Raw genomic sequence first — 26,850 nt, 5'->3', positions numbered from 1 at the left:
TGAAAAAATTTCTGCGATAACCGTTTCGCTCAAGATCCTTCTATGTCACCTTCATTTCATTGCCAAGGCCGGCCGGGTCGGAAGACATGCTTTTGCACAGTTAACCAGCAATACAAACGCTTGTGAGCTGTAGGCTGAGCCGATTCCAAATACAGTTATCTTCCCGTATGCGTTGCTTTTCGGAAGACGCTGAAGGACACACGATGCGCGTCGCGTTTGACGAGTAAGTCCAGGAATGGGACGCTACTGTTCCTGGTAGCATCCTGAAAAGCCACGCATACGCGAAGACACCTGTATTTCGAATCGGCCACCCTACTGCTCACAGGCGTTCACTAATCAACCGTGCAAAAAACATCTGTTCCGACCGGGCCAGCCTAAGCAATGAAATCAAGTTTATACAAAAGGATCTTTAGCGACATGGTTACCCCAGACATTTAGTGAAGAAAATGACGCAAAACGTCAACTTTCGATACGAGAGCTATCAGAAAAAAAAAACACGAAATGCGCTGCGATCCCCTGCGTGTCTCAAGTCAGCGAGACCCTTTCTCAAATCTCCAGAAGTACGAAGTGAATATTGACCACGGGCCAACAAGTAAGCTGCGATCCGAAGTTGTTAATGTGAAGGACCCACTACAACGTGCTACGTCCTCTGGCATTGTTTATTGGATACCATGCAGCGAGTGCCTCGCCATTTACACTGAAGAAAAAGGACGTTACCCCCGACGCACAAAGGAGCACCACATCGATGTGCCGAACAAGCGCACAAAGAGAACTGAAATTGCAGAGAACGCGCTGGCGACAGGCCACGAGATACGGTGCCTTGAGGCGGCACCCTTGAGAACAGAAAGAAAAACGTCGGCAAGATTACGTTTGGAATCCCTAAACAACGATACGACGGCCTACGCAGAGCGCGCAGAGCCAGCTTCATCGTATATACAAAAACGATTACGAAGAATACTAAAACCTAAATAAGCTTTCCCTTTTTTCTGAGAAAGTGCAGTTGGGAACAAGAGCCTCGTATGGGACCAGAAACGTCATCTTAATTATTTTTACTTGGTCAGTTACCCAAAGTTCAGCTTGACCAGATGATGTTCCGTCGAACCTTATACTACATAAATGCAAGAATTCCTAATACATTTGATATGCCATGTTTTCGTACTAACTGTATATTACAAAGGCTTTCATGTCACTGGAAGGTCACTGCCGACACTCTTCGCAGTGATCATTTTCTCAGCCTCTCTTCCTTGATTCTCGATTCCGAGCGGTCACCGACACTGACTGGCAAGCCTTCTGGACAGCACTACCTTCATATTCTTTTTAATCTTACGACGCCTGGACATGCAGCACCTTTACAAAGCTTTCACTCAGGAGGGTACCCTCTCAGCGCTCGATGCAGGACCCAGTGGCCGTAAATGTCTTCAAACGTTTTACGCTTCAAAGCCATAAAGCCAACATTCCTCCCAGATTGTTTGCTCTGCCTGCGAACTACCCGCCCACTACGCCTCATTCGAGCATCCTCGTTGGAGTTCACTTTGTGACAGTCTCGATTCTGTGTTGCACTGCCAGTCTACATGCTCTCTCGTGAAATCTTTTCAGACACGGGACACACCTTGGCTTCCACTCTAGATGAATCCATTACACAATTAAGAGACTGCATCTGACGTCTTCGACTAACTTGCTCCTATCAATCTGCCAACCTTTCCTATTCCTTCCCATACGTCCTGCATGCGCGAACCTAACACAAATCTAGACCGTCGTTGCACTCTATGGGAGCGTGAAGCGGCCTTGGCTGCTAATCGTACCAGTTTTACACCCACTGATGACGCCATTATGTACACCACACTTTGCAGTATCATGGACCAGGCAAAAGAACTTTCCCCTCACATATTTAGTGAAACCTGGGATAGAGGCCGCCTCATTAGCTCATGAGCCTCCTTCAGTATTATCAGGATTCGCAAGTCAGGTAAACCTACCTCCCTCTCTAAACTCTGCACTATATCTCTGATCTTATGCGCTGCTAAGAGCACTTAGGGGTGGCATTGAGTCGCATCTCATTTTCTCGAGACGGGAGAGCTTTTCTCTCGTTCTTTCATTGGCATTCGACGCCACGTCTACCATCAGGAAACGTTCTTTCTCCACAACACCTTTCTGTCACCTTTTCATGTCCAACCACATGGTCTGGTAACGGCAGATCTACGGAAGGCCTTCGGTGAGGTTTGCTACGATCACATCTCACAATTTTCCTCTCTTGTTTGTGGGTCCGGCATGTACACTTATCTCAGTTCCTTCTGCTCTAATGCAGTAGCTGGCTTTCGAGTAGGCACCCATATGTCCTGTCACCATCAAATCAAACACCTCAAGGTGCAGTTATGCCCACAACCCTGTTAAGCCTGCCTATGGCCACTCTTGCCTCCCAACTAGATCAAATTCTAGACGTTCACAACATCTGTTCGAAAACTTTGCCAGCGCTTGAAAGGGGATAAAGGAAAGAAGGTGTGGTATCGCGAAGTGTTATCAAAGCTGCGGAACTACCTCGCCTTAGCCACGCTCTCTCCGCTCACCCTTGCCACTGTGATAAGAAGGCTTATTGAAGAGCGCTGCGCCAGCCACCGCGCGCATTTCTTTCGTTTCCGTTATGACGGAATAAAGCCGTTCCTGTCTGAGCTATGCTGCCACAGTTGTCTTGCCTAAAACACGACAGAAGGAAAGTACAAACTTCAATTTTTAGTAGCGCTTGTATTTCCTTCTCTGCTTTGTCACCAGTCGTAGCGCTGGTAAAATTTTCGCAGTTGTACCAACTCGCTCAAATGTCTGTTCTATCATATCTGTTACGCCGATGGCATCACTCTCTGCTGTTCATCTGGCTCTCCGGGTAATATGCAGAATACCTGCATTTCTCCTCTGCTCCGCAGTACAAGATTGAGCTTCTCAAACACTATTCGTAACAGCGCAGTATCTAGCCTTTCTCTATCTCTGGTATTGTATTGCCGTCGTCACCAAATGCCGGGCAGCCAAGGCGAGCAGCCAAAAGGCGGGCAGCCAAGAATGTCAAAGCCCTCACGCGTCATTGCCAGCTTTGACACGATAACCCGGTTCTACTTAAGTTGAAGACAACGCAGAATGCTATGGACGGAAATGGTAGGCGCACCGTGAAGAGATAGGAAGCGTACACAGTGGGTCAGAGAAATCAACTTCAGTTAATATTGTCACGCGCCTTCGTAGAACGTCGACGGAAGATGAAGAAGAGCGGTCGGGTGGATCAGTGAAGAAGGAAGAAGTGCAAGGGCAGAGGAACGTTTGTACGCTTCGCCGCAGTCCTGTTTGTACGGATCCCTGTAAATAAACCCCCCGTGCGAACAAAGCACGTAACATCTTGGTGAGAGGTGCTTGGGTAGCGACCACGGAGTGTTTCATCTACCGAAGAAGCCGTAGACTTGCTGGCCTACCACCAATGCCATCAGACATGGTTGAAGACGGCAGTACCGAGCAGCCAGGACCATCCACGGCGAACAACTGGCCCCATTATCGAGAGCCGCGTACTTTTTCCGGAAAACCTGAGGAGGACGTTGATGAGTGGCTGAAGCACTACGAAAGAGTGAGTAAATACAATCACTGGACCGCCGCTACTAAGCTGGCTAATGTGGTGTTCTTCCTTGACGCCACTGCCTTTGACAGGTTCGGTAATCACGAGGATTCATTAAGTACATGGGCTATCTTTACAAGTGAAATCAAAAAAAAAATTTGGGGATGAACCTGCAAAGAAGAAGCGCGCTGAACAAACTTTGTTTCACCGGGCGCAAGTACCCGGAGAAACTTGTACTGCATATATCGAAGCCATCTTAAAGCTATGCAAACTCGTCAACCCCACTATGCTTGAAGAAGACAATGTCGGTCGCCTCCTGAAAGGAATAGCGGAAGACGGTTATAATTTTCTTATTAGCAAAGAGAAGCTGAGCACGACCGCTGATGTTATAAAGCATTGTAGAACATTTGAGGCTCTCAAGCTGCGACGAATTAAATCTAAATTCGGAAGACTGGCCAATGTCACCTCATTAGCCAGTGTTGAAGCCTGTCCTTCAGTTTCCATGGCTGATATGATACGAGAGATTGTACGCGAGGAATTGTCGAGATCTAGGGACGCCATCTGTAGTGAAGAATATGTGCGGAAGAGTTGTGCACCGCAGGCAAATGTTGCCGCCCTGTCCACTGCGTGGGTTCAACCTAGCGGCACTTCACATATGGTCGATCAGCGCAGCTGTACTCAACGTTATGACCACCAGCCGATGGAAAAGAGACCCGCCTACTCTGAAAATGTGGTTCGTCAGCAGCGAGAGCCTCGCTACAACCAACGTCGCGACTTTGTTAGTGAGGACTCTTATGCTGATCGCTGGCGCCCTCAACCTGTGTGCTACAGGTGTGGCATTGCGGGGCATATCGCTAGATACTGCCGCCGTCGTTTTCCAACTGTCCAAGATTACCGACCCCACGCGAACATTCACGGACGGCTGCACACCGAACAACAGCGATCCCCGACTATGCCTACTGGAGACTCACACCATTCGATATATTTGCGGAATTCATCTCCTGCATCTGATCGTAGTGTGACGCCGCCACCCCAGCGCCCGCGCAGGGCACCTTCCCCTCGACGTCTTTCTACCCCTCCGCCTCAGGGAAACTAGGGGGCGCGGCCGATGGAGATGAAGCCGCCGGCGAGTCGATGACGTCCATACCTCTGCCCGTGTTTATGTTAAAGAACAAATTGGAAATGTTTGTTGATGGTGTGAAAAACAATGGCTCTTGTGGACACTGGTGCTACAGTATCTGTTATGAGTTTGAGTTTTAAGAACAGTTTAGGTAGAAAAGTAATGTTCAGTGGTGACTGTGCAGTGTTATTCCGTGGTGTCGGTGGTGAACCTTTAGTTCCTCTTGGTGTGTGTGCTTCGGATGTTGTTATTGGCGGCCTCAAGTTTAGAGGAAAATTTGCAGTACTGCCTCGGTCTACGCATGATGGGATTCTTGGGACTGATTTTCTGCAAGAGTGTGGTGCAACTTTAGACTGTGGTACGGTAGAGATTGCTTTGAATCCTTCACTACTTTCGGTTCTTGTGGATGACTCGACACCTGAATTTGGAGCATTTGCTGTGGAAGAAGACACAATTGTGCCAGCGTTATCTGCAGCATTCGTGCGAGTTTTCCCTATTCGGAACCAGTGCGAATCTTTTGAGGCTATAGTAGAACCTACGAGATTCACCTGCTCTAAGAAGAGTATCCTTGTGCCTCGTTGCGTCATTCCCGTGACTAGAGGCCGCACTGAGCTATGGACAGTGAACCCTTCCGAAGAGCCAACTGCGTTGCATCGGGGCCTAAAACTCGCCCGTTTCGAGGAAGGCATATCCGGTTCCGTCGGGGCGTTAAACAGCTCTGTCACTGAGCAGCAGGTGCGGCCAGGCATGGAGACCCAAGTTACGGCTATGATTAGTAAGTTTTTTTTCTGAGACTGAGCGTCTATTCTAGTGGAACTACTACTGAAACACGTGACAGTGTTCGACTTTGCCAAGGATGACTCAATGCCACTGCCTACCAGTCGTATTCATCACACGATCAACACTGGGTCCGCCCCTCCAATACGTCAGAAGCCCTATCGAGTCTCAGCAACTGAACGTAAGGTAATAGATGAGCAAGTTCAAGACATGCTAAAGCGCGGCATTTTTCGAGAGTCCTGTAGTCCTTGGGCAGCTCCAGTTATCCTTGTTAAAAAGAAAGATGGCACATGGAGGTTTTGTGTTGACTACCGCCGTTTAAATTCAGTCACGAAGAAAGATGTCTACCCGCTTCCACGTATAGATGACGCAATTGACTGTCTGCACTCAGCTTCATACTTTTCTTCTATTGACTTGAGATCCGGTTACTGGCAAATTCCCATGCACATTGCACATAAAGAAAAAACGGCATTCGTAACACCAGACGGACTTTACGAATTTAACGTTATGCCTCTTGGATTATGTAATGCACCTGCCACATTCGAGCGGTTCATCGATACAATTCTACGTGGACTAAAGTGGCAAATTTGTTTATGTTATTTGGACGACGTAGTAATTTTTAGCAAAACATTTAGTGAGCACAACAGCCGTCTGGATATCGTACTTAATTGCATGGAACGAGCTGGCCTTGTACTGAATGCAAAGAAATGTCATTTTGGCGATCGTGAAACAATTGTCCTCGGTCACTTAGTTGACAAAGAAGGTGTTCGACCAGATCCCAAGAAAATTGAAGCCGTCAAAAGTTTTACCGTGCCCAAATCAGTAAAAGAGCTGCAGAGCTTTTTGGGGCTATGCTCGTACTTTCGACGCTTTATACCAAGCTTTGCAGACATCGCTTACCCACTTACGAGTCTACTGCATAAAGATACACCATTCAATTTGACCAGCGATTGTGACTCAGCTTTCCGTCATCTGAAGTTTCTTTTGACCTCGGGCCCAGTCCTCCGCCACTTCTACCTATCAGCTGCAATTGAGGTACACACTGACGCAAGTGGTATCGGTATCGGCGCTGTACTTATACAACGCCATGGACGCGATCAGCACGTGATAGCGTATGCCAGCCGCTCGTTGAGTAAATGTGAAAGACATTACACGGTTACGGAGCAAGAATGTCTAACCATTGTTTTCGCTGTATAGCGCTTTCGTTAATATCTGTACGGGAATGCTTTCACCATTGTGACCGACCACCATTCCATTTGCTGGCTCGTGAGTCTTCGTGACCCTTGTGGGCGGCTCGCTCGATGGGCTTTACGCCTACAAGAGTTTAATTTTACTGTGGTGCATAAAAGCGGCCATAAACACTCAGATGCTGACTGTCTTTCGCGTTTGCCGCTTCAAACGACTGATAATGACTCAGACAATTTCGATGAATATATGGCTCCAAATTCCCAAACCTTCCCCGATCTCCGAGTTTTCCGAACCGAGCAACGCAAAGACAAAACATTAACTTCACTGTTTGATTCCGCCAACGATCCTATGAAGAACACATTTAGCATTCACGAAGGAGTGCTTCACAAGAAAAATTTCGCCTCTGGTTAAGCACGTATGCTTCTTGTCGTTCCGGAAAGCCTACGTATCACAGTTCTAGAATTGAGGCATGATGACGCCACGTCTGGTCACCTGGGAGTGGCCCGAACACTTCACCGCACACAGCAGCGATTTTACTGACCGAAGATGCTTTCAACGATCAAGCGATATGTAGCCAGCTGTGTGCAATGCCAGCGCTTTAAGCTGTCGACTTCAAGCCCACATGGAAAACTGCAGCCAGTCACACCTCCAACAGCCCCGTTTGAGCAAGTTGGCATTGACCTTCTTGGACCTTTTCCACGGTCCTCTAAAGAAAACCGATTTATTCTTGTGTGCGTTGATTATTTAACCCGCTACTGTGAGACAGCCGCGATACCATCCGCTACTGCGTCTCAAGTATCAAATTTCTTACTTCGGCTCGTCATTCTTCGGCACGGCCCTCCTGCAGTTATCATTAGTGACCGTGGACGCCAATTCACAGCGGACATTGTCGAAGAACTTCTTCGCCTCAGCGCCTGCAGTTTTCACCACTCCACGCCATATCATCCCCAAACGAACGGTGTGGTAGAACGAACTAATAGGATGCTTACCACCATGTTGGCTATGTACGTCGCTGCAGACCATAAGGACCGGGATGGCGTTCTACCGTTCATTACGCATGCATATAATACAGCGCAACATGAGACAACAGGCTACAGTCCCTTCTACCTTCTCTATGCTCGCACGCCTCGCTGTGCCCTCGACACCATACCGCCATTTTCATTCATGACGAACCTTCTCTTGCTACCACACTCTGCAGAGCTGAAGAAGCCCGCCAGCTGGCCAGAGTTCGAATTTTATCTTCACAAGAACGTTCTAAGAACCGCTACGACGCCCGACACCAAAAGTTTCCTATGCTCCTGGTGACTATGTGTGGTTGTGGACACCTCTCCGTAAGCGTGGTCTTTGTCAAAAACTGCTGTCACACTACACCGGACCATTTGTTGTGTTAGAACGCATCAATGACCTGAATTACGTCATAGCACGCATAACGGCGAATGGTCGACGGTCACAGCAGTCGCAGGTGGTGCATGTAGCCCGCCTCAAGCGATTTCATTCCAGAGGATCTCTGTAACTCGCCCGATGGGCTTCGTCTGCGAGGAGGGAAATGTCACGCGCCTTCATAGAACGTCGACGGAAGATGAAGAAGAGCGGTCGGGTAGATCGGTGAAGAAGGAAGAAGAGCAAGCGCAGAGGAACGTTTGTACGCTTCGCCGCAGTCCTGTTTGTACCGATCCCTGTATATAAACTCCCCGTGCGAACAAAGCACGTAACAATATCATTGTAATGGAAGTGAAGAAGAACACGTCTGGCAGAAGACGCTGATGTGGTCAATATGGCACCCCACCACTCCGTACTTCTTCATCTGACCAGGACAGAGGTGCATATCTGGAGGAATCGGGGTTGATGCGGTCAACGAAAAGAAATGGGCATGGGCAGGGCACTTGGAGCGAAGAACGAATAACCGATGATCAAAACGCGTAACATATTTGATACCCATAATAGTAAAGTGTCATCCTTTATACTACGTCTGCAGCAGATTATTGGCATTTGCCGTCGGACTCAACCTTTCGTCTTGCGCCAGCCGCAGTACTCCTATCCTTGCAGGTTCCCCGAAGTCATTCGACACGTGACTCCTTGCTGGCTTCGGGTACGGTAGCGGTTTCAGTAGAAAGTCAGTTAGGCGGATGAGGTTAAGAAGTTCGCAGGGGTCAATCGATTGTGCCTAGCACAGAAGCTGGTTAATTTGAGGATATGCAGAGGCGTTCGCCCTGCAGAAGGCATAGTCTGGATTATGGTGATGATTATGATTCGGTGATCTGCCTCCTAGAGCAGGCGTTCACTCTGTGCTCGGTTCTCCACGACATTCATTTTCTCGATGTTACCCATGCATCAACCTCAGCAAATTCTTTTACTTCACTTTGTGCCTTACGTTACCTTCATCGACACTGAGTTAAGCACTCTCGAGGCCGTAATGCTGAGCCTCAGCAAGTCCAACCTGAGCCACCCTAAAACCACCTCTACTATTATAAGCTTTAGTACAGGTCTCACTTCCTCTCCGCCATTTTATGAAGTTTCTCAATGGCTCCCAGCTATGCCGGCTTTCCTTTATCTCTAATTATCCGTGGTTACTATCTCTGCCGGGCATTCCCATCTCTCCACACCACTTCCCGGCTCCTCCGTGTCTTCCACAGTGTCTCCTTTTATCCAAGAGCGACGCCGTCACGCGGCCGCCGAGCACCATTCTTCTCTGCCCAGGCAGTGGCCTACTACAATGCCTCTTTTCAGGTTCCTCGAACATTCTGGGGTTACGGTCTGTACTGACGCCGTCCCAAAAACCTTGCCTCCACCTGGCCTTCTTCCCTCCGGAGAACACAGTGTATAGCGACTCTCCAACCGCCGTCAGCCATATACAGAAGCGCATGCTACACTCTTCAGCAAGCTGTCTGAGTAGAACGTTCCACTCTTCTTCAATTGGGTACCTGACCAGTAAGAGGTTGAAGGCGCGTTTATTGTTTGGCCCGACCACACGGAGGAAGTTGGAAGCACCATCTTCATCTCGATACTCACAGTGCCAGACAGTGGAGTTTTCCAGTACTTCCAAACGAATGCACCCATTACTCACTGCCGCATCTTCCCCTCCACCTGTGCTAACCTTTACAGCCCAGCTACTCCGCAGTCCGATTTCCACCCTTCCATCACCACCTAGCTCGACTATCTTGGCCCTGAAGGGGAGGATAACAGCGTAGGTTTGTCACACAGGCTGTCCACAAGCTGCGTTTGTAATTGTTGTCCAAATAAAAGTCTTATACTACTAGTACTACTACTACTACACTAACCTGTCCCATGTGTTACACATGCGTAAACACACAGTAGTATACAGAAAAACTGAGCTTCGTAAGCATTTTGCTGGATGTGATTTTATGGCTGCAGCGAACTGTTGGCTTTGTTGCTTGTAATATTTCCAATAAACATATATTTGATCATATTTATATCCTTCGTCCAATCATGTGGAATGCATTTTACAGTCCGAATGCATATATGCAGCGGGCTTTTCATACTCAAGGCACCTGATGCATGTCTGACGGATTGCGTTGCACGCTTCCTGTACCACTCGGTCGGTATTGTATGCGTTAGTTTACTAGACGGAGCAAAGCTGCACAGGCAAATTTTAGACAGAAAACCATGCAGGTGGGTCTGGGAAACAAACTTCTTTTACTATTGAGCGGTTACCTCAAAAACTATGTATTTTCATGAATATAAATTCTAGTTACCCTCATTTTAGCCCTGCGGTTTGCTGAATCGAACCAATTTTGTATTTAAAATACTTTAGGTACATAAGAACAAAAGCTGAAACAAATAGGCTTTCTTTGTTCAACGCTTAGGTATTCACAACAACAAAAGCTGCACCTGCAATACTGGAAAACAAATTACATACTGGTACAACAAACGAGTCCTTTATTACTCACTTGGCCCTGATGCAATGTGCCGCAGTGAGGACAAAGGTGGGTGATATTATGCTTCCGCCACATTTGACTCTGGTGCGCCGAGTTTCGTTGATTTTGTACAGGATCTCAATGTATGCCTGCGAAGAGAGCATGCTGGAAGGCGCTATGCAGCACATTGTCACAAAAATTGGGTACTGACGGGAACATAAAACAAATTTATACTTGAGCGTAACAACGCATTTGGTTGAATCGAGAAATTGGTGTATTACACATTCCACATACATCCGAGAAAATTCGATCGAAAACTGACGTTTTATGTTCCGCGTGAGATACCGCGCTATGAGGCATGCTTGCTACATCAGCTTCGTTTAAATGTGGCTGTCACGTGCAAGTGATTTATTTGGACAGGCGTACTCCCCGGAATGTTCAGCTTGTTGCATCCCCGGGACTGTGAACCATATACCGTTGGTGTGCCCAACATATGGGCGTGAACGAAAAGGGCTAGTCGTTTCTTTGAAGCGGTTGAACAAGATTCCTCTGTCGGAGGAATTGCTGCTGGGCGCTTGACCGCACAAGTGGAAGTGTGCGCGGGCTCTTTGCCGTCTTTTATGCGCCACTGGACTCGCGATTGTAAACCAAGTTGTCGTGCCGGTATATATTTTCCCTTCTCCCACATCGTCACCCATCTCCCCTTCCCCAGTGCAGGCAGCAGGCGATATTTTAATAATTTGCGCAACCTTTCAGTCTTTCCTTTCAATAAACCCATCTATTTATCTTGAGCATTACAACAAATGATCTTTTTCGCTAGAAAAAATGTGCAGTTTTGTGACATAGCCTCGTGTAATCGAAACTTTGCTATTAAATATGCAGGGTCGACCGCTTCTATACACAGGAGCTTGCATACTTGGGAGTCCGTCATCTTGCTGAAATCAAAGCTTCATGCGGAAGTCAGGGGAACTATGACGACTTAACTCATGACAAAGCAAGGTGCTTCTCTATGAGGCAGCTTTGAAAATAAGAAATATTTTTGGTTTTAAACTAGGTACAAGTGAAGCAGGAGCGGACCTACAAAATAGTCCCTAAACGCCTTTTTTGAACTCGGCAATTGGTGCATATAAATTGTACCGGGAAAGCAGTGAGTGTTTTCGTTACCCCGCAGAAATATGGTTCACAAGTGTCGTCTGGCGGGCTAGTTGGTGTAAATCATTCATTTTTTTAAAACTGCGCGAATAAAACAAGGACAGAGCAAGAAACACAAGAACACCTGGGTCTTTGTTTTATTCGCGCAGTTTTGACAAATTAGTGATTTACACCGCAGGGGGAATCTGCTAAACCAGATGTTCGTGTGCTTGTACTTGAAGCATTAACATGGTGGCCGTGCAGGCCAGCAGGTAACCTGTGAAACCTATAGCCGGATTTTGATCTAGGCAGAGTTTTCTCTGAAGCCCTAAATCTGCTTGATAATCTGAAAGCACTCTCCTCTGACGTTTCCTCCTCGCTCTGCACGACACACTTTTTTTAATTGGCTCCCGCCGGCTGACCAAGGGAGGTCAGCGCTTGAGTAGTGTTTTGAAAAATTATGATAAAAGAACGGCAAATTCTGAAAGTAACGTTTATATAGATGTTGAGTTCTTAGAGCCGTTAAATGGGGAATAAGGATTTAAACCTTGTTTTGAGGCGGCTCAATACTGCAGACATCTTTAGGTCACATGGAAACATGTATTACTTTGTGCACTTTATCTAGAACTGTCTTTAACTTTGTCTGTGCTTGCTATTTAGAGTTTTACCTCTGTTCACTAACGCAAAACTTCGGAAAGCGACTGAGGCGGGTACTTTAAACTTTAATATCCGAGATCAAAGCGGACCTTCTATTGCGCTACTGTCAAGCTACTTGTCTAAGCATAGTACAAGTCACGTGATTAATAATGAGCTGTGATCATTGTTTGATTTACAGTTATGATTATGAATTACCGGGCAAAATGTTGAGCAACTTGCAATTAAACCAAAATTTTCGCTACACAATCCAGCCATATACCATGTATAATTACACTGTGCTAGTTATTTATTTACTTATTTTTTTTACATTTCTGCACCACCGTGAAGGCATAATTGCAGGGAGGATGCATACATACAAAAATCAATGATACAGCATGTGATAATCTTTCGTACAAGATGGAAAAGAATATATGACACATGACAGAAACAAAATAACGAGAGCATCAACTGTGAATTCACATCAGCCAGATTTCACGGAAAGAAGGAAAGAAGATGAAAAGTAGAAAACAGCAACTCGGCGTTCATGCACATCACTAGCCTGACAACAGTGCTCGGAGCTTAGCCTCGGACTCAGTAATACATTGAGGAAGCTTATACCGTTCATTGATGGCATGAGCAAAGAAAAACCGTTTGAATACATCAGTACGACATTTTCTTTCGCGTACTTTCCTTTCATGGTTTTGCCTTTTGGATACAAAATGCGGTGCCAACAAATAAGTTTCTACGTTAAGATCAGTTTTCTGAAAATAAATGCGGTAAAGAAATTCTAACCTAATTCATAAACGACATTCCTCCATAGAGTCCCCGTTCAGCGTCTGATTATTGTTGCTGCTTCGATAATGAAAACAATAATTGTTAGTGACAAACTGTGCTGCTCGATTTTACACGCGTTCCAGCATAGCACAATAGATTTGGACGCGAGGGTCCCCGGCTGCTCATGCGTACCCCATAATTGGTTTGATGTTAGTGAAATATGGAAGTTCCTTAACCTTCTGAGGAGCGTCCCTGAAATTCCTTATTAAAACATTTAACATTCTTGAGCCTTAGTCTCCATGTATTTAGCCGGTTTTAACCAGGTCAGGTCAACCGAAAAATAAACACAGAGATATTTAAAATCAGTCATTTTTGGTAAAAGCTGGTTGTTTAAAAGATAGAAAAAATAGGAGTACGCCTGCGGGTAAGAGAAACAGAATGGCATTTTGCAGCCTTCAAAGCCATGTCCCATTTTTCGCAACATGCAGCTTTAAATGCGGTCAATGTTTTGTTGGAGGTTATATGAGTCACATGGGATTTTAATCGAATGATACAGAACACAGTCATCTGCGTAAACCACACCAACAGGTAACATTTTACACTATGTCGTTGACATAAATTAACAACAGAAGAGGCCCCAACACTGATCCCTGCGGAACACGAGAAGTGACAGATGTCATGTCTGATAATTGGTCTTTGACTAAGACGCGTTGCCTGCGGCCTTTAAGGTAATTTTTGTTTCATTGAAACACTTCTCTTAATAAACGATTACACGAATAGATATGAAGTAACAGAAGGTGGGGAACGGTGTCAAAGGCCTTTTTGAAGTAAAAAAAAATACAGTCAATCTGCTTGCGGCTCTCGAATGCAGTGGAAAGGTCATGACTGAATTCAGGTATTACGCATGAACGGCCAGCCCTAAAGCCATGTTGAAAACCGGAAACAAAAATTTATTGCATTCAAGATGTTTAATTATAGAGCTGCAATGATGTGTTCGAATATTTTACAACATATAGAAGTAAGGGAGATAGGCCTATAGTTAGCTACACTATTTCTTGAACCGCCTTTATGAATCGGCTCCACGTTGGCTACTTTCCACTCGTCAGGCAGAGAGCTAGTCTTAATAGATTTATTGAATATAATAACTAAATATTGAGTAATCATATTGGGACAGGAGCGCTGCACATACGAAGAAAGACCGTCAGGGCTGCCTGCAGAACCAGCTTTAATATTCTGATGCAGTTTTACGACACCGGTGTGTGTAATAACCAAGTCAGAGGTGGTTAGGGACTCGGAGTGGGAACCTGACTAGGACTGAGTGAAAACAGACTAAATATAATCGTTGAATGAACAGGCCTTCTTGTAACACCGTTAGAGGTTCGGGATTCCTACGGGTTCTCGTCCATGAGATGTTAGGAATTTCCACATTTCCTTAAAATTTGTCTGTAGCTTAGCTCCCAAGGCATCAATATAATGGCACTGTGCTAGTTATTGACCCGCATTAATTTGAGCTAATTAATCCATTGCGTATAAAATCTATCTTTGAGCTATAGAAGGAATTCATAACCGCTGAACAGCGTAAGACCAGTTCAAATGCTCTGTGCTAGTTAGCGGCTCCTATTAATCAGCGTTATGATCTATATGCAATCAAAAGCACCCTTTGAGTCATATATATTATTAAAGCTGAGGCTGAGCTCAAATGAGCTGTGCTAGTTACCGACCCAAAATGTTTATTGTTAATTAGTTAATTGCAGTTAAAGCCAAGCTTTGCCCGATAGATGGATAGCTAAAAATCAAGTATACATGCATTATGCTAGTTAGCCAAGCAGAAAGGTAAACCTAACAACAGAGCTAATGCTCTAACTAGGTTTAGCAGAGTTTAACTTCTTCACAATGTTTTTCTTTGCTTCTGCACCGTTTTGTGCAGTAGGTCTTATTTAGTGTGTGCCCGCTTGAAATAAGTCCAGTTCATAGGTGTAAGGCCGCAGTGAAAAGCGACTCGCACGTGGAGTCGCGCTGGCGGTCGATCCCCCCACGCGCCGAGGCAAAGGAGCGAGCGCTGTTGTTTTTTTTTTCCTCCTTGTCACCCCTTTTCTTGGGCGCGGGCTCGCGGGGCGCGCGGGAGGCTGGTTTGTTTCATCCTTTCACCCCGAGGCGTCGCCAAGACGCGAACGCAGCCGGGATCAACAGTGGCACGCTTCTGCGAACCAGCTTACGGCCAGCAGAGGGCGACAATAGGCGCGACACTTGCCCCCCCCCCCCCCCCCCCCCCCGAAGTAGGCAATCAGCCCAGCGTTCTCCCGCTGTGCCCGAGACATTCCACGCGACGGCGACTGTACACTGCGCTGGGACAGTGCCCCCCACCCCCTTTTCCTCGAACGGGACGGCTGAGTGACCTCGCCTCGAGATCCCCCGCGGCGTTTCTTTCACAAAGGCACAGCTGCAAGGTCGCGTCGCAAACACGCTGAGGAGGGGAGGCAAAGACAGGCGCCGTGTAAGAGGGTTTGGGGACCAGCGAGTGGAAAGAGTGTGTGTTTTGAATGTTGTATTTTTATTTGAAGTAATTAAGAACCTGGGTCAGAGATTATTCCCAACCCAGGGGGGGTTGTGGCATGTTTTTGAATAATTTGATTGGCTGCTTTATTTCCGGGGCGGATCACCGAAGGTGACCGCCCTCGGCCCTTTGTTGATGTTTGTCATCAAAAAGCGGTCCTCGGACCATGTTTGTCAGTCAGGTTTGAGGCTCCGTGCTTAGCACGTATTTACAGTCCCTAGGCTTTAACCGAAATGCTCGGTAGAAAAGTAAGGGCTTGTAGTGACTTCTCTGTGTGAGAGTCTATTTTGTCTTAAGTTGCAGTTGTCTGTGTGACTTGTTACTGTAACTGTTTGCCAATGTAAATAATATTTTTCATCTGTAAATATATATCTTCTCCTGACCATCATCAGATCATCGTCTACTGTTCTCGTCTTCTGCTTCTGTACCTGCCGAACAACGAACATAACATCACTATAGGTTTCCCTCCTGAGTGTGAAAGTGGCTTTTGCGCTGCAGTGTGCAAACTGAAACAACAGATGCGGCTCAAACTGCTCTTCAGTAAAGAACCTGGGCACGATGAACAAAAAAATCATCTTGCGTCCAAGTGAAAGGGTTTATGTGTTCCTCGCAACATATTCTCCTAATTTTACGTCTGAACCATTATTGATTTTCAAAGTTCGTAATTTTAGAAAGCTGATGCAATGATTCTGGATGGTTTTTTTATCAATTGTAGAAATATTTCCTCACAACAATAATAAGCAGATTTGTGGGTTTAGAGCTCTATCTCTCAAAGCGAAGGTTACCGACCAATGCGTACTAGTCATGATCAAAGAATTGTGTGTGATCACGTGAACACATCCTGCAGGCTGACCGTACCCCTTAAATAAATAAAAAAAAGCAATGCTTGTGCGTGGAAGCATGGCAAAACACATTCAGTATATGAAAAACGTAACATCAACTAGCTAGCGCTCATTACCCGCAATACCCGCAATGCATGTCATTATCATTTCCAGCGCCAGCATTATTCTACCTAGTAACCGAAGCACACCTCCAAGTAGAAGCCGGAACGACTAGCTCCTGTACAAGTCGCTTATTTTATTTTTAGTAAAACAGGCAACAAATTCTAACACAATCACGACAACATCAATCGAGAGGGCGTACCTTCCCAAATACTGCTAACAGCAGAGAGCAGACTCCATAGTGCAGTATTTCTGACTGAATAAGTCAACAAATTGCGAAATAGTCGAGCTCCGTAGAATAATTAGCATGATGGCGACAATCTCGTTTTTATGCAACGCACTAATCGATACAGCAAAAGCAATAATGGGCAAGCAGGAGAACAATCAGGTGTTGCTCAATTACGAGCAGTCGGAAAGGCACCGTACCTTGCAAGAAACGCTCCTATTCGTTGTGTGCGAACACTATTCATGTGTGCGAAAATTATTAAGAAACACAGAGGCCAATGAAAGCGCACAGTTGAAAGCGACTAAACTAGCTCAGCCGTATGCGGCCGAATGCCGGCCGTACACGGCTGCACGGAAATACAATAGATTCTCTGCTTTTTTTTTTTTCACTTAGAAAAGGATCGCGAATCACTAACGCTGAAAGGTGCTTCTGCAAATAACTCGACACATTGTACTGCCAACTTCCTGCTTCTGAAATAATGGCTCAGAATGAGACGTTAATTTTATCGGTCTTTGCCGCGAAGAACATGTCTAACGTGTCACCTTCAAACCCGCCATCGTCACATTAGACTCGTTAAGCAATGAAAGACATCGAGGAAGGGCTGCGATGAAAAAACACTGTATCAGAAACCAGCTGTTCACTGAATCTGTAGGCAGCAAATAGACTTCGCAAGCTCTCATGTAGTTGAGGAAACACTTCGAGCTGTTTAAAAACGCATCGACACATAAGAGAAGTGTCGTTCTCAGCATGCACTCGCTGCCACTAGCGGGCGAGAAACGGCCATTACTTCAATGGAGCACAGGCAGCCATATTTTGCATTGCTGGGAAAATGCTGCAGTTTATTTACATTTGTTTCAATGTTAGAGTCTAACCCTGGCCAGCATAGCAGGCTGCGTGCGAGCATCTTCATGCGTGACGCCCGAGGGTGTTCCTCGTTAAACAGTTCACACACCGAATCCTATGACTTTGTCGGCACAATAACTCTGCTCCCCCACGTGACGCATCCCGCATCGAACGATAACTCCGAGCGTTAGTTACAGTACGGTACATGCTCGGCGTCTTGTGCTAGCCATCCTTCCAGTGTGTATCAGTTTTTTTTTTCTCTTTTGCTAGACAACACAAACACACACAAGACATTGATATAAGCCTGCCAGGGGCTGGCTTCGTTTTTCTAAAATTCCTTTAGGTCCATCAAAGGTTCTGCCTTTGGCAACCACTCAGGATTATCATCGACAAACTTCACAATCTCGATAAACCAATGGAGAGCCTCGCTGAAAAAAATTCGCGCAGGACGCGCATCAGGATATCCTGCCATGGTCATACTTGCTGGCCTTAGGAATATCAGTGACGTAGTTTGAATAACGGTAAAGGTATGTCGATTCCCACAGTGATTGGCTGGAGAACGCAACGTCCAATCGAGATAATTTCCGATATCTCAAGTCGTAATGGCAAAATGCGAAGATTCCAGCTTCTTGCCAGCTTTACATTCCAACAACCGTCAAACATGGAACAGGCTTTTTTGGTTGAGGTTCCTAAACAACGTGAATTTTCGCCCTCACAGGTAGCGATGAACCGTTTTGAGGCCAAAGATTATCGCCAGTGCTTCTCGCTCGAAATACGCTCGCGATAACGTCCTGCATGCAGTGGAAGAGATATAGACCGGCTGCTTATGATGATGATAATGATGAACGTCCTGGATCCAAAAGCAGTAGGCCATTTGGAAGTGTGTGAAAAATAACAGCGCTGAGCACGTACTCTGACGCAACACAGCTCAGAGCCAAGTGCTGCTTCGGATCGTAGTAAGATAGTAACGGACTGATCGGGAGCAAGTTTTTGTTTTATTATGTATTTATTTATTCATTTATTTATTTATTTCCACAATACTCTGGACCGAACTAGTCCAAGCAGGAGACGGTACATGCACTGATTAACAAAACATTGCTGCTTGGGAACAAAATAGAAATAGTTAACAATAAAACGAGTAGACAGTCGCAGAAAAATTACATTGTTAGGAAGAACACCCCGCGATCACACCAACAAATACGAGGAAACATTCGGTAATTCTAATCACAATCATCATTTTAACTGTAAACACTCACGCATACGAGGTCACAGCAATGCATAAATGGGAGGTGAATCGCGAGGCAAGGAATATTATTCAGGTATTGTTTTCGGGAAGAACAAATATTTGAACAAATTAGTGCGGGCAAGCATTGGCTTGACGCTATGACTATGCTTATGTCTGGAAGGTCTGGCTGTGTCTTTTTCAAAGTAGTCATGTGGCTGAGCACCTAGATTTTGTAAATGCGGAGAGCGAAAAGAGAATCCGGGCAGCCTTTCTTCTTTCAGCCAATGGCTCGAGGGCTGCTTGCTGTACATATTTAAATAGTATTAAGGCGCAAAAACAGACAAGACACATAGGTAGGTGACAGGTCGAGGCGCTTCGTCCTGTCACCTACCTATGCGTCTTGACTGTTTTTTGCACCTTAATACTATTTAAATATGAACCGAAATCAACTAGCCCAGCAGCTACTGCTTTTAGACTATGCTTGTAGTAACATGGCTGTCGGGGAGTCCCTTCGCTTATACCAGCTAATATATAAATCTTACTGCTAAACTTTGCAATTTTTTCAAATTTTTCAATGTGGACTGCCCCATACTATGCTGGCAGATTCAAGTGTAGGTCGAACAATTGATTTCTACGCTTGAAGCCTGAGTGTACTTGAAGAATCCCGTAATTTATGTTTTAGGAAGCCTAGCTTTTTCCTTGCAGAGGAGCAACTGTTCGAGATATGGGATGACCACTTTAGATCCGATGTTATAGGGTCACACCTAAGTATCTATATTCATTTACTTGATTAATTACATAGCCTCCTATACTATAAGAGAATTGTATTTTGTTGGTAGCACATAAGTAGGCTGTTTTATCATAATTAATTGGCATGTCCCACTTAGTACAGCAATCTGCAAGAAGCTGTAAATTCGCATTTAGGACAAGTTGATTGGATATAGAGTATATAGCTTTACAGACAGTGCAGCCATCGGCGAATAACCTGGCCGACGCGCTTCATTGCCGGACACTTATAAAATCGTTAATGTAAATATTCATCAATAAAGGTCCTAAAACGGAGCCCCGTGGAACGCCTGAGAAAAAGTCTAGAGAGCGGGAGCAGTGACCTTCAATTTCCACATATTGTTTACGATTATGTAAATAAGACGCAACCCAAGCAGTGATTTGGGAAGGAATGCCTATTGTTTTCATTTTACTTATTAGCTTAATATAAGGTACCCTATCGAAAGCTTTAGAAATATTCATGGAGATTATATCTACTTGATCGCCAATGTACTGTATCTATCAGCGGCGAAGTAGTGGAAAGACGTTGACGGAACCCATGTTGCTTGTTGCTAATTATGTCATTCGTTTCTAAAGAACTGTTTAGACACATGAGAAACGCGGTTTAGATACATCGATTACTTTGCAAGGTATAGAAGTGAAGGATATTGGTCACTGGTCTTTGATTTCTAATGGATTTCCTTTCTTCAATACAGGTACAACGCGCGCAACATGCCAGTAATGAGGCACAAAGCCTGAATCTGGAGATTTTTAAAACATTGTGACGAGAAATACAGCGAAAATATCTGCATACCTTTTTAGGAATGTCGCGAGTATAGGGAACCAAAGCTGGAGTTTGCTCCGCCACGCCAGCGCTCGCTTTCCAGTGGAGCGGAGAGGAACTACAAAACCTACGCGCATCCGCGTCCGCGCTGCGCGCGGCTAGCTGCGGAGTCTGCGCAGCCCGCTCGCTCGGGAGCGCGTGCTACAGGCAGCCGCACGTGCACGCGGAGCGGGAGAAGGAGAGTGAGGACGAGGGGGCATGGTCGTGTGTCTGTGCGCGCAAAGCCGGCGCTCTTTGCCAGTGGTGTTTCTTATTTTTGCTTTTTTCTGTGCCCCGGCTGACATAGAGGGTGGCTGGAGGCACGCTTTTTATCAGTGCTTTCGAAAGTGAGAAACTATGATTAATATATCGCAGCGGACATTGTTTTCAAAGAGCGCTTGTTGGCAGGCAAAGACAAAAAAAAAAATAAAAAAAACGAACGCGAATTCGGCACTCGAAGGCAGAGGCAAGCGACAGGTATTTTGAAGGACTTGAGGCGGCACCTCTTGATGTCTCTTCCATGTTGTTCAGAGAATGAAGGGTCCAGCCCTGTCGTTGAGAATTGATACGCGTGTACACAGCGACGAGTGCTCCGGACGCTGGTTGGGGAGCTTCCTTTCCATCTGTGACTTCTCACTTGAAAGGGGCCTATTGAACTCTTTGGGGACAGAGGTTCTAGGCGATGCTGCCGGCGCCGTGGTGCCTGCTTTCGGCGCGTTTAGGACGCTTTCCCTACAAATGCACAAAGCATGCCGCCTTACCCTTTGGTTCCTGGTGACAGCGGTCAGGAGGAGTTCGCTGCTGTGGCCCTGTCATCTGAAATCAATGATTTATCTACCTTTAACAATGAGAGGTTTCTTAACAACCTGGATCACTGACGAGAAACCGATGCATGCCATTTTTTTGGCAGTTTCCTCTCTCCACGAGACGAAGAGCGAGGAAATGCCTGACGACTTTTCATGCAGGCGGGGACATCTCTCCAAGTAAACCTTTGTCTTCTTATTTCCACAACTACGCTGTGCAATCCCTAGTTCAGTTATCTCCTCTAGCGAATGCGCAGTTTTGAGCTCCCGAAGCAGGATCGCGTATGAGGATAGAACGATTAACGTATGTATTTTCCCTTTATAAGAGCCGAGTGATGGCATTAATGACATATATTTTTTTCTTGAGGCCGGCTTGAGTTACAAACATAGGTGCGAGGTACGAGCGGTACGAAAAAAAAACCCGACATCCATCGCTTCAACGCGAAAGAGAGACGAGAGAAAAACACTTTCACGAGTTTTGCGAAAAAGCGCGCCGTCACTTTCTCATTCCAGATTTTTTTTTCTTGCCCCCTTTGTTGCAGCGCGACGGCGGCCAGAATGCGGCCGGAGGAGGAGAGAAACAAACGAGCGCGCGCGCGAAAACACGTGCTGGTAAGCAGCGCGGAGCAGACGATAGCATGCTTTTCTATGCGGCGGGGAGCAGACGACGCGGCCGCAGTGCGCGGAAGTTTTGACGGGGTCTCCATGGAGGGCGCTGACGCACAGAGCGGCGTAACGCCCCCTGGCCCAGGTCTTCTCCCCTATATTATCAGGACTAGGTGATTTTGGTGGATCCAATCGCAATAGAAGTTCGACAACACTTTCTGAAGAAGTGGTAATGTTATTTTCGTCATTGCCAACTGACGTGTAATCAAAGCTTCTATCAGTTCGAGAGAATACACTTTGGAAGGGAAGATTGAACCTATCTGCCATTTTCTTTTTGTCGGTGACAACACCCCACTTAGTAGTTACTTGTTCTAACGTTTTGTTATCCTTATTCGACAGGTACTGCCCGAATTTGCGAGGATGTTTTGTTGAAAAACGACCTACCGTCTCGGAAAAAAATGTTTCTCTTCAATCTTGCAACCTACGCTTGAGGGAAACGTTTAATTCTGCGATCAGTGATACATGTTTATTTTTTTCTTCCTGCAGCGCTTGATTTTTCGCTTCAAAACGAATCAATTCACGATTTATCCAAGTATTTGTTCTTCCTATTTTTTTATTTTGTCTGGTATATAGTTACGTACGCAGTAATCGCAAACGAATTCAAACAGCCCACAACGCATTTACGTCATCATCGTCGAACGATGAGAGGGCATCTTCCAGATAAGGCATAATACGTGGGTAATCTGCCCCGTCAAAGTGCTTAATAGTTTTGAATTTTGGAGTGCACCTTCCAAGTTTTGTGAAAGCATGCAGATAAAAAATACCAGTTTGTGATCAGACATGCCCTCACAAACTTCAGTAATGCAATTTTTTATAACTGCAGAACTTAGGATGAGGTCTAGAATTGAAGACGCTGAACTAGTTAGGCGTTGTGGGGCTCCGCAGCCCCTTTAGGTGTTTTAAACCGCGCGCACGTCTTTCTATTTGTATTGTTTGCACGGGCAGCGCGCGTGCGCATGAGCAAGCAGATACTCTTGGGGGGCGTGATGTTAGCGGCGACAGACGAGGGTAGATAAGCGCGTCAGAAGCGAGGCGCGTGGTTTTTTTGCCTCGGCGGAGAGGCCGGCGCGGGGCAACCGGTGAGCGTCATGGGCCAGCAGGGTGTGCACGGACGACTGAAAGAAGATCGCCGACACGACGATGGAAGCAGTGCCTGCAGGAACAGTCTAGGCGTGTTCCTGTGAGTTGCTGTACCGCGAGGAGCAATCTTTCTTGTGTCGCCGTTGGCCCTTTGGCCCCATTCGTCGTTTTATTCGCGCCGCAGTATGTTTGGTTTCGCCGCGGTAAGACCCTGACATTCTTCCCGCTTTCCGTTGGTGTTCAGTTGTCGCGCACATGAACAGCCTGCTCTCAGCGCGGTAGCGCCTTATGTTTCTTTGTTTTGCTTTTTGTTTATCCGGAATAAACCGGTGTTTTTAAGAGACTGGATTTGTCACTCGTCGGGCGAGACCGTGGCTCGCGGACCCGTTTTTTTTTATAGGAAGTGCACAGTCTGGATTAGATTATACGCGAACGATATATCAAGTAGAACTTCGGAGCTGCGTACATCGGGTGAGAAAACCTGCGAGATGTTCTAATCAATGTGTGGAAAATTAATGTCGCCTGCAATTATGATATAGTTACGATGCAGCAAGCCGATGAAGAAAGGAAACAGAACATGATCGATGGCGATGGTATACGACGTTTTTATCAAAGATGGTGTACCTAGCGCAACCACGCCTGCCCACGCCAGTGCCCGCTTCTTCTTCATCGCCCCTAACACTACTCGGGGCCACCGAGCGATCGTCCCGATCAGTGGAAGAAAAAATCGAAGTCGTAAGATTTATGACATGATGATGTGTGGGTCGGTGCAGACCGAAGAGGAGGAACGTAACGGCTTCAAACGAAGACGAAGAAGAACGTTCGCTGCGGCTGACGTTAAGGGTGGGTGCTCACTGGTCACGATAGGCAAGGCACCGCTACGAGCAGAAGGCGTGAATCGGCTAAGTATTGGGCGGCTGGTCCTCTTTTTCTGTTCTCCCCTGCGCATTTGCGCTTTTCACCATGTTCATAACGCCCGCAGAGAGATTGTAACTGTAAAGTGATGTCTACGCAGTCTCCCGGCCAGGGGCGCTCCCCCTGGTCGGCTTTCATTATGCCTCACGATCTACCTCTAGAAGCGTTCCAACAATCTGGCGTTCCAAACATTCCTGTGGCGCTGGTGCCCATGGGGATGGCGGATTTATCAAAATGAATAACCCTAGGACTGTTCGAGCTACTCTCCAGGCAGTCTCTTCCCTGTATGACTCGATCACAGAAGTGAGGCAGTTTGGGCGTGGCGGGATACTATGCCGATCTCCAGACCTCAATTGCGTTAAGGAGCTGCTTAAATTTTTTTTATTTTGTAAGGGTGCGTTGAAGCTCAGGTCGGTGTTCAGGTCGACCGTTTACCTAGCGCGTCAGTCTCTTGCGTCTTCGTCTTTTGTCTGCCGTCTTCTTTCTTTTGCACGCGCCTTTCGACGTACGCTCGTCGTCTTTGTCATCGTCGACAATCACCGAGCGTTGGTGTGACACTACATTATCCCCGGGAGAAAAAGGAGGCATCCTGCCGACTCATGGTGTGGACACAACAGGCGGGTCGTAACAGGGCTTGAGGCGGTCAACGTGCACTGTTTCACGCCCGCGGCGACGCATATCCGGTGTCGGTACAAGCGGTTCTATAACGTAGTTCACCGGAGAGGTCTGGCAAATAATCCGATATGGGCCATGATATTTGGAAGCAAGTTTGGTAGAGAGGCCGGAAGGGGTGGCAGGAACCCAAAGCCACACGAGGGAGTCTGCGGTGTATGAAGGAGCTGGACAAGACGGTGCGCGAAGGAACTGCTGGTGACCTTGGTTCTGGGTTGTAAATGAGCGGGCCAACTGGCGACATTCTTCTGCATATGCTGCTGCTTGAGAGACGGTGGTCGCTTCGGAGGTGTCAGGGCGATAAGGAAGTATCGTGTCCATAGTTGAGGTGGGTTCACGGCCGTATAGAAGAAAAAAGGGGGAGAAGCCGGTCGTGCTTTGTATGGCAGTATTATAAGCGTACGTGACGAATGGGAGAAGCCGGTCCCAGTTTGAGTGGTCGGACGCGACATACATGGCCAGCATGTCACTTAAGGTGCGGTTAAAACGTTCTGTCATGCCATTTGTCTGCGGATGGTAGGCCGAGGTAGAACGGTGGACAATGCGGCACTGCTGAAGAAGGGCTTCAATGGTCTCAGAAAGAAAAACACGGCCACGGTCACTGAGCAATTCTTTAGGTGAACCATGGCGCAGAACGAGATGATGCAGGACGAAAGACGCAACGTCTGGCGCCGACGCAGAAGGTAAGGAAGATGTTTCTGCGTAGCGGGTAAGGTGGTCAACAGCCACGATGACCCAACGGTTACCAGCTGGAGTGACTGGTAGTGGCCCGTAAAGATCAATACCAACACGATCGAATGGTCGGCTGGGGCAGGGCAAGGGCTGCATCGGAACGGTGGAGTGGTGTGGAGGGTTTTTGCGGCGTTGGCATTCCTGGCATGCGCGAACGTAATGACGCACGAAGCGGTACATACCCTGCCAGTAATAGCGGAGGCGAAGACGAGTGTAAGTTTTCAACACTCCGGCGTGGGCACACTGAGGATCGGCGTGAAAAGCGGCGCATATTTCCGAACGGAGATGCCGAGGAATGACAAGGAGCCACTTGCGTCCGTCGGAAAGGTAGTTTCGGCGGTAAAGCATGCCGTCGCGGATGGAAAAGTGACGAGCTTGGCGGTGAAGCGTTCGTGAAGCTGGGCGCAGAGAAGGTGTAGATAAAAGCGTGAGAAGAGAAGCGATCCAAGGGTCTTGCCTTTGTTCATTGGGCATGTCGGCAATTTCTAGCGAAAATGAGTCACTTATGGTGATAGCTGTCGAGTCAGAGCTACATTGAAGAGGTGACCTAGACAGGGCGTCGGCATCAGAATGCTTACGGCCTGACCGGTAGGTAACCTGAATGTCGTACTCTTGTAAGCGGAGGGCCCAACGAGCAAGACGGCCGGATGGGTCTTTAAGGGTGGACAACCAGCAGAGTGCGTGATGGTCCGTAACAACAGAAAAGGGACGACCGTAGAGATATGGGCGGAACTTCCCAATGGCCCAAATGATGGCCAAGCACTCCTTTTCGGTTACAGAATAATTCTTTTCGGCCTTTGTTAAGGTACGGCTGGCATAAGCAACAACGTACTCTGGGTTGCCGGGCTTTCGTTGTGCAAGGACAGCGCCGAGACCTACACCGCTGGCATCAGTGTGAATTTCGGTAGGCGCCGTAGGGTCAAAATGGCGGAGAATCGGAGGCGACACTAGAAGGCGCCGAAGTGTCGAAAAGGCCTCATCACAGTCGGATGTCCAAGACGAAAGAATGGCGTCACCGGCAAGGAGATCAGTCAGCGGCGAGATGATCGAAGCGAAATTGTGTACGAAGCGACGAAAATACGAGCACAGCCCGATAAAACTACGCAGCTCCTTTAGGGAAGTTGGGCGTGGAAACTCAGCTACTGCACGGAGTTTCGCAGGATCTGGACGAACACCGTCTTTCGAAACAACGTGTCCCAATATAGGAAGCTGGCGAGCCCCGAAGCAGCACTTTTTCAAATTTAGTTGCAGGCCGGCATCAGTCAAACACTTTAGCACACGCTCGAGACGGTCCAAATGTGACGTAAAATCTTTTGAAAACACGACAACATCGTCTAGGTAACAAAGACAGTCATGCCACTTGAGTCCGCACAGGATTGTGTCCATCATGCGCTCGAAGGTGGCCGGCGCGTTGCACAATCCAAACGGCATGACGTTAAATTCATAGAGACCATCAGGTGTCACAAAGGCGGTTTTTGGTCGATCGTCAGCTGCCATGGGTACTTGCCAGTAGCCCGAGCG

The 26,850-nt window shown here is 46.9% G+C and overlaps 1 protein-coding gene across 1 annotated transcript in view; it reads right to left on the bottom strand.

Moving 5' to 3' along the window:
- The window catches only part of LOC146201327 (venom peptide isomerase heavy chain-like), a 510,925-nt gene that overhangs the window by 244,369 nt on the left and 239,706 nt on the right, over window positions 1-26,850 (bottom strand). The window contains exon 3 of the mRNA XM_084592522.1: window positions 10,577-10,692. Coding sequence (XP_084448648.1) covers window positions 10,577-10,692 — 116 coding nt within the window. The remainder of the gene's footprint in view (window positions 1-10,576; window positions 10,693-26,850) is intronic.

The sequence above is a fragment of the Amblyomma maculatum genome, chromosome 2, assembly GCF_055883805.1.
Source record: "Amblyomma maculatum isolate TAMU_Amacu chromosome 2, ASM5588380v1, whole genome shotgun sequence".
Lineage (NCBI taxonomy): Eukaryota > Metazoa > Arthropoda > Arachnida > Ixodida > Ixodidae > Amblyomma > Amblyomma maculatum.
Note: the sequence above shows the minus strand (reverse complement) of the source record. Positions and strands in the feature narration are given on the sequence as shown.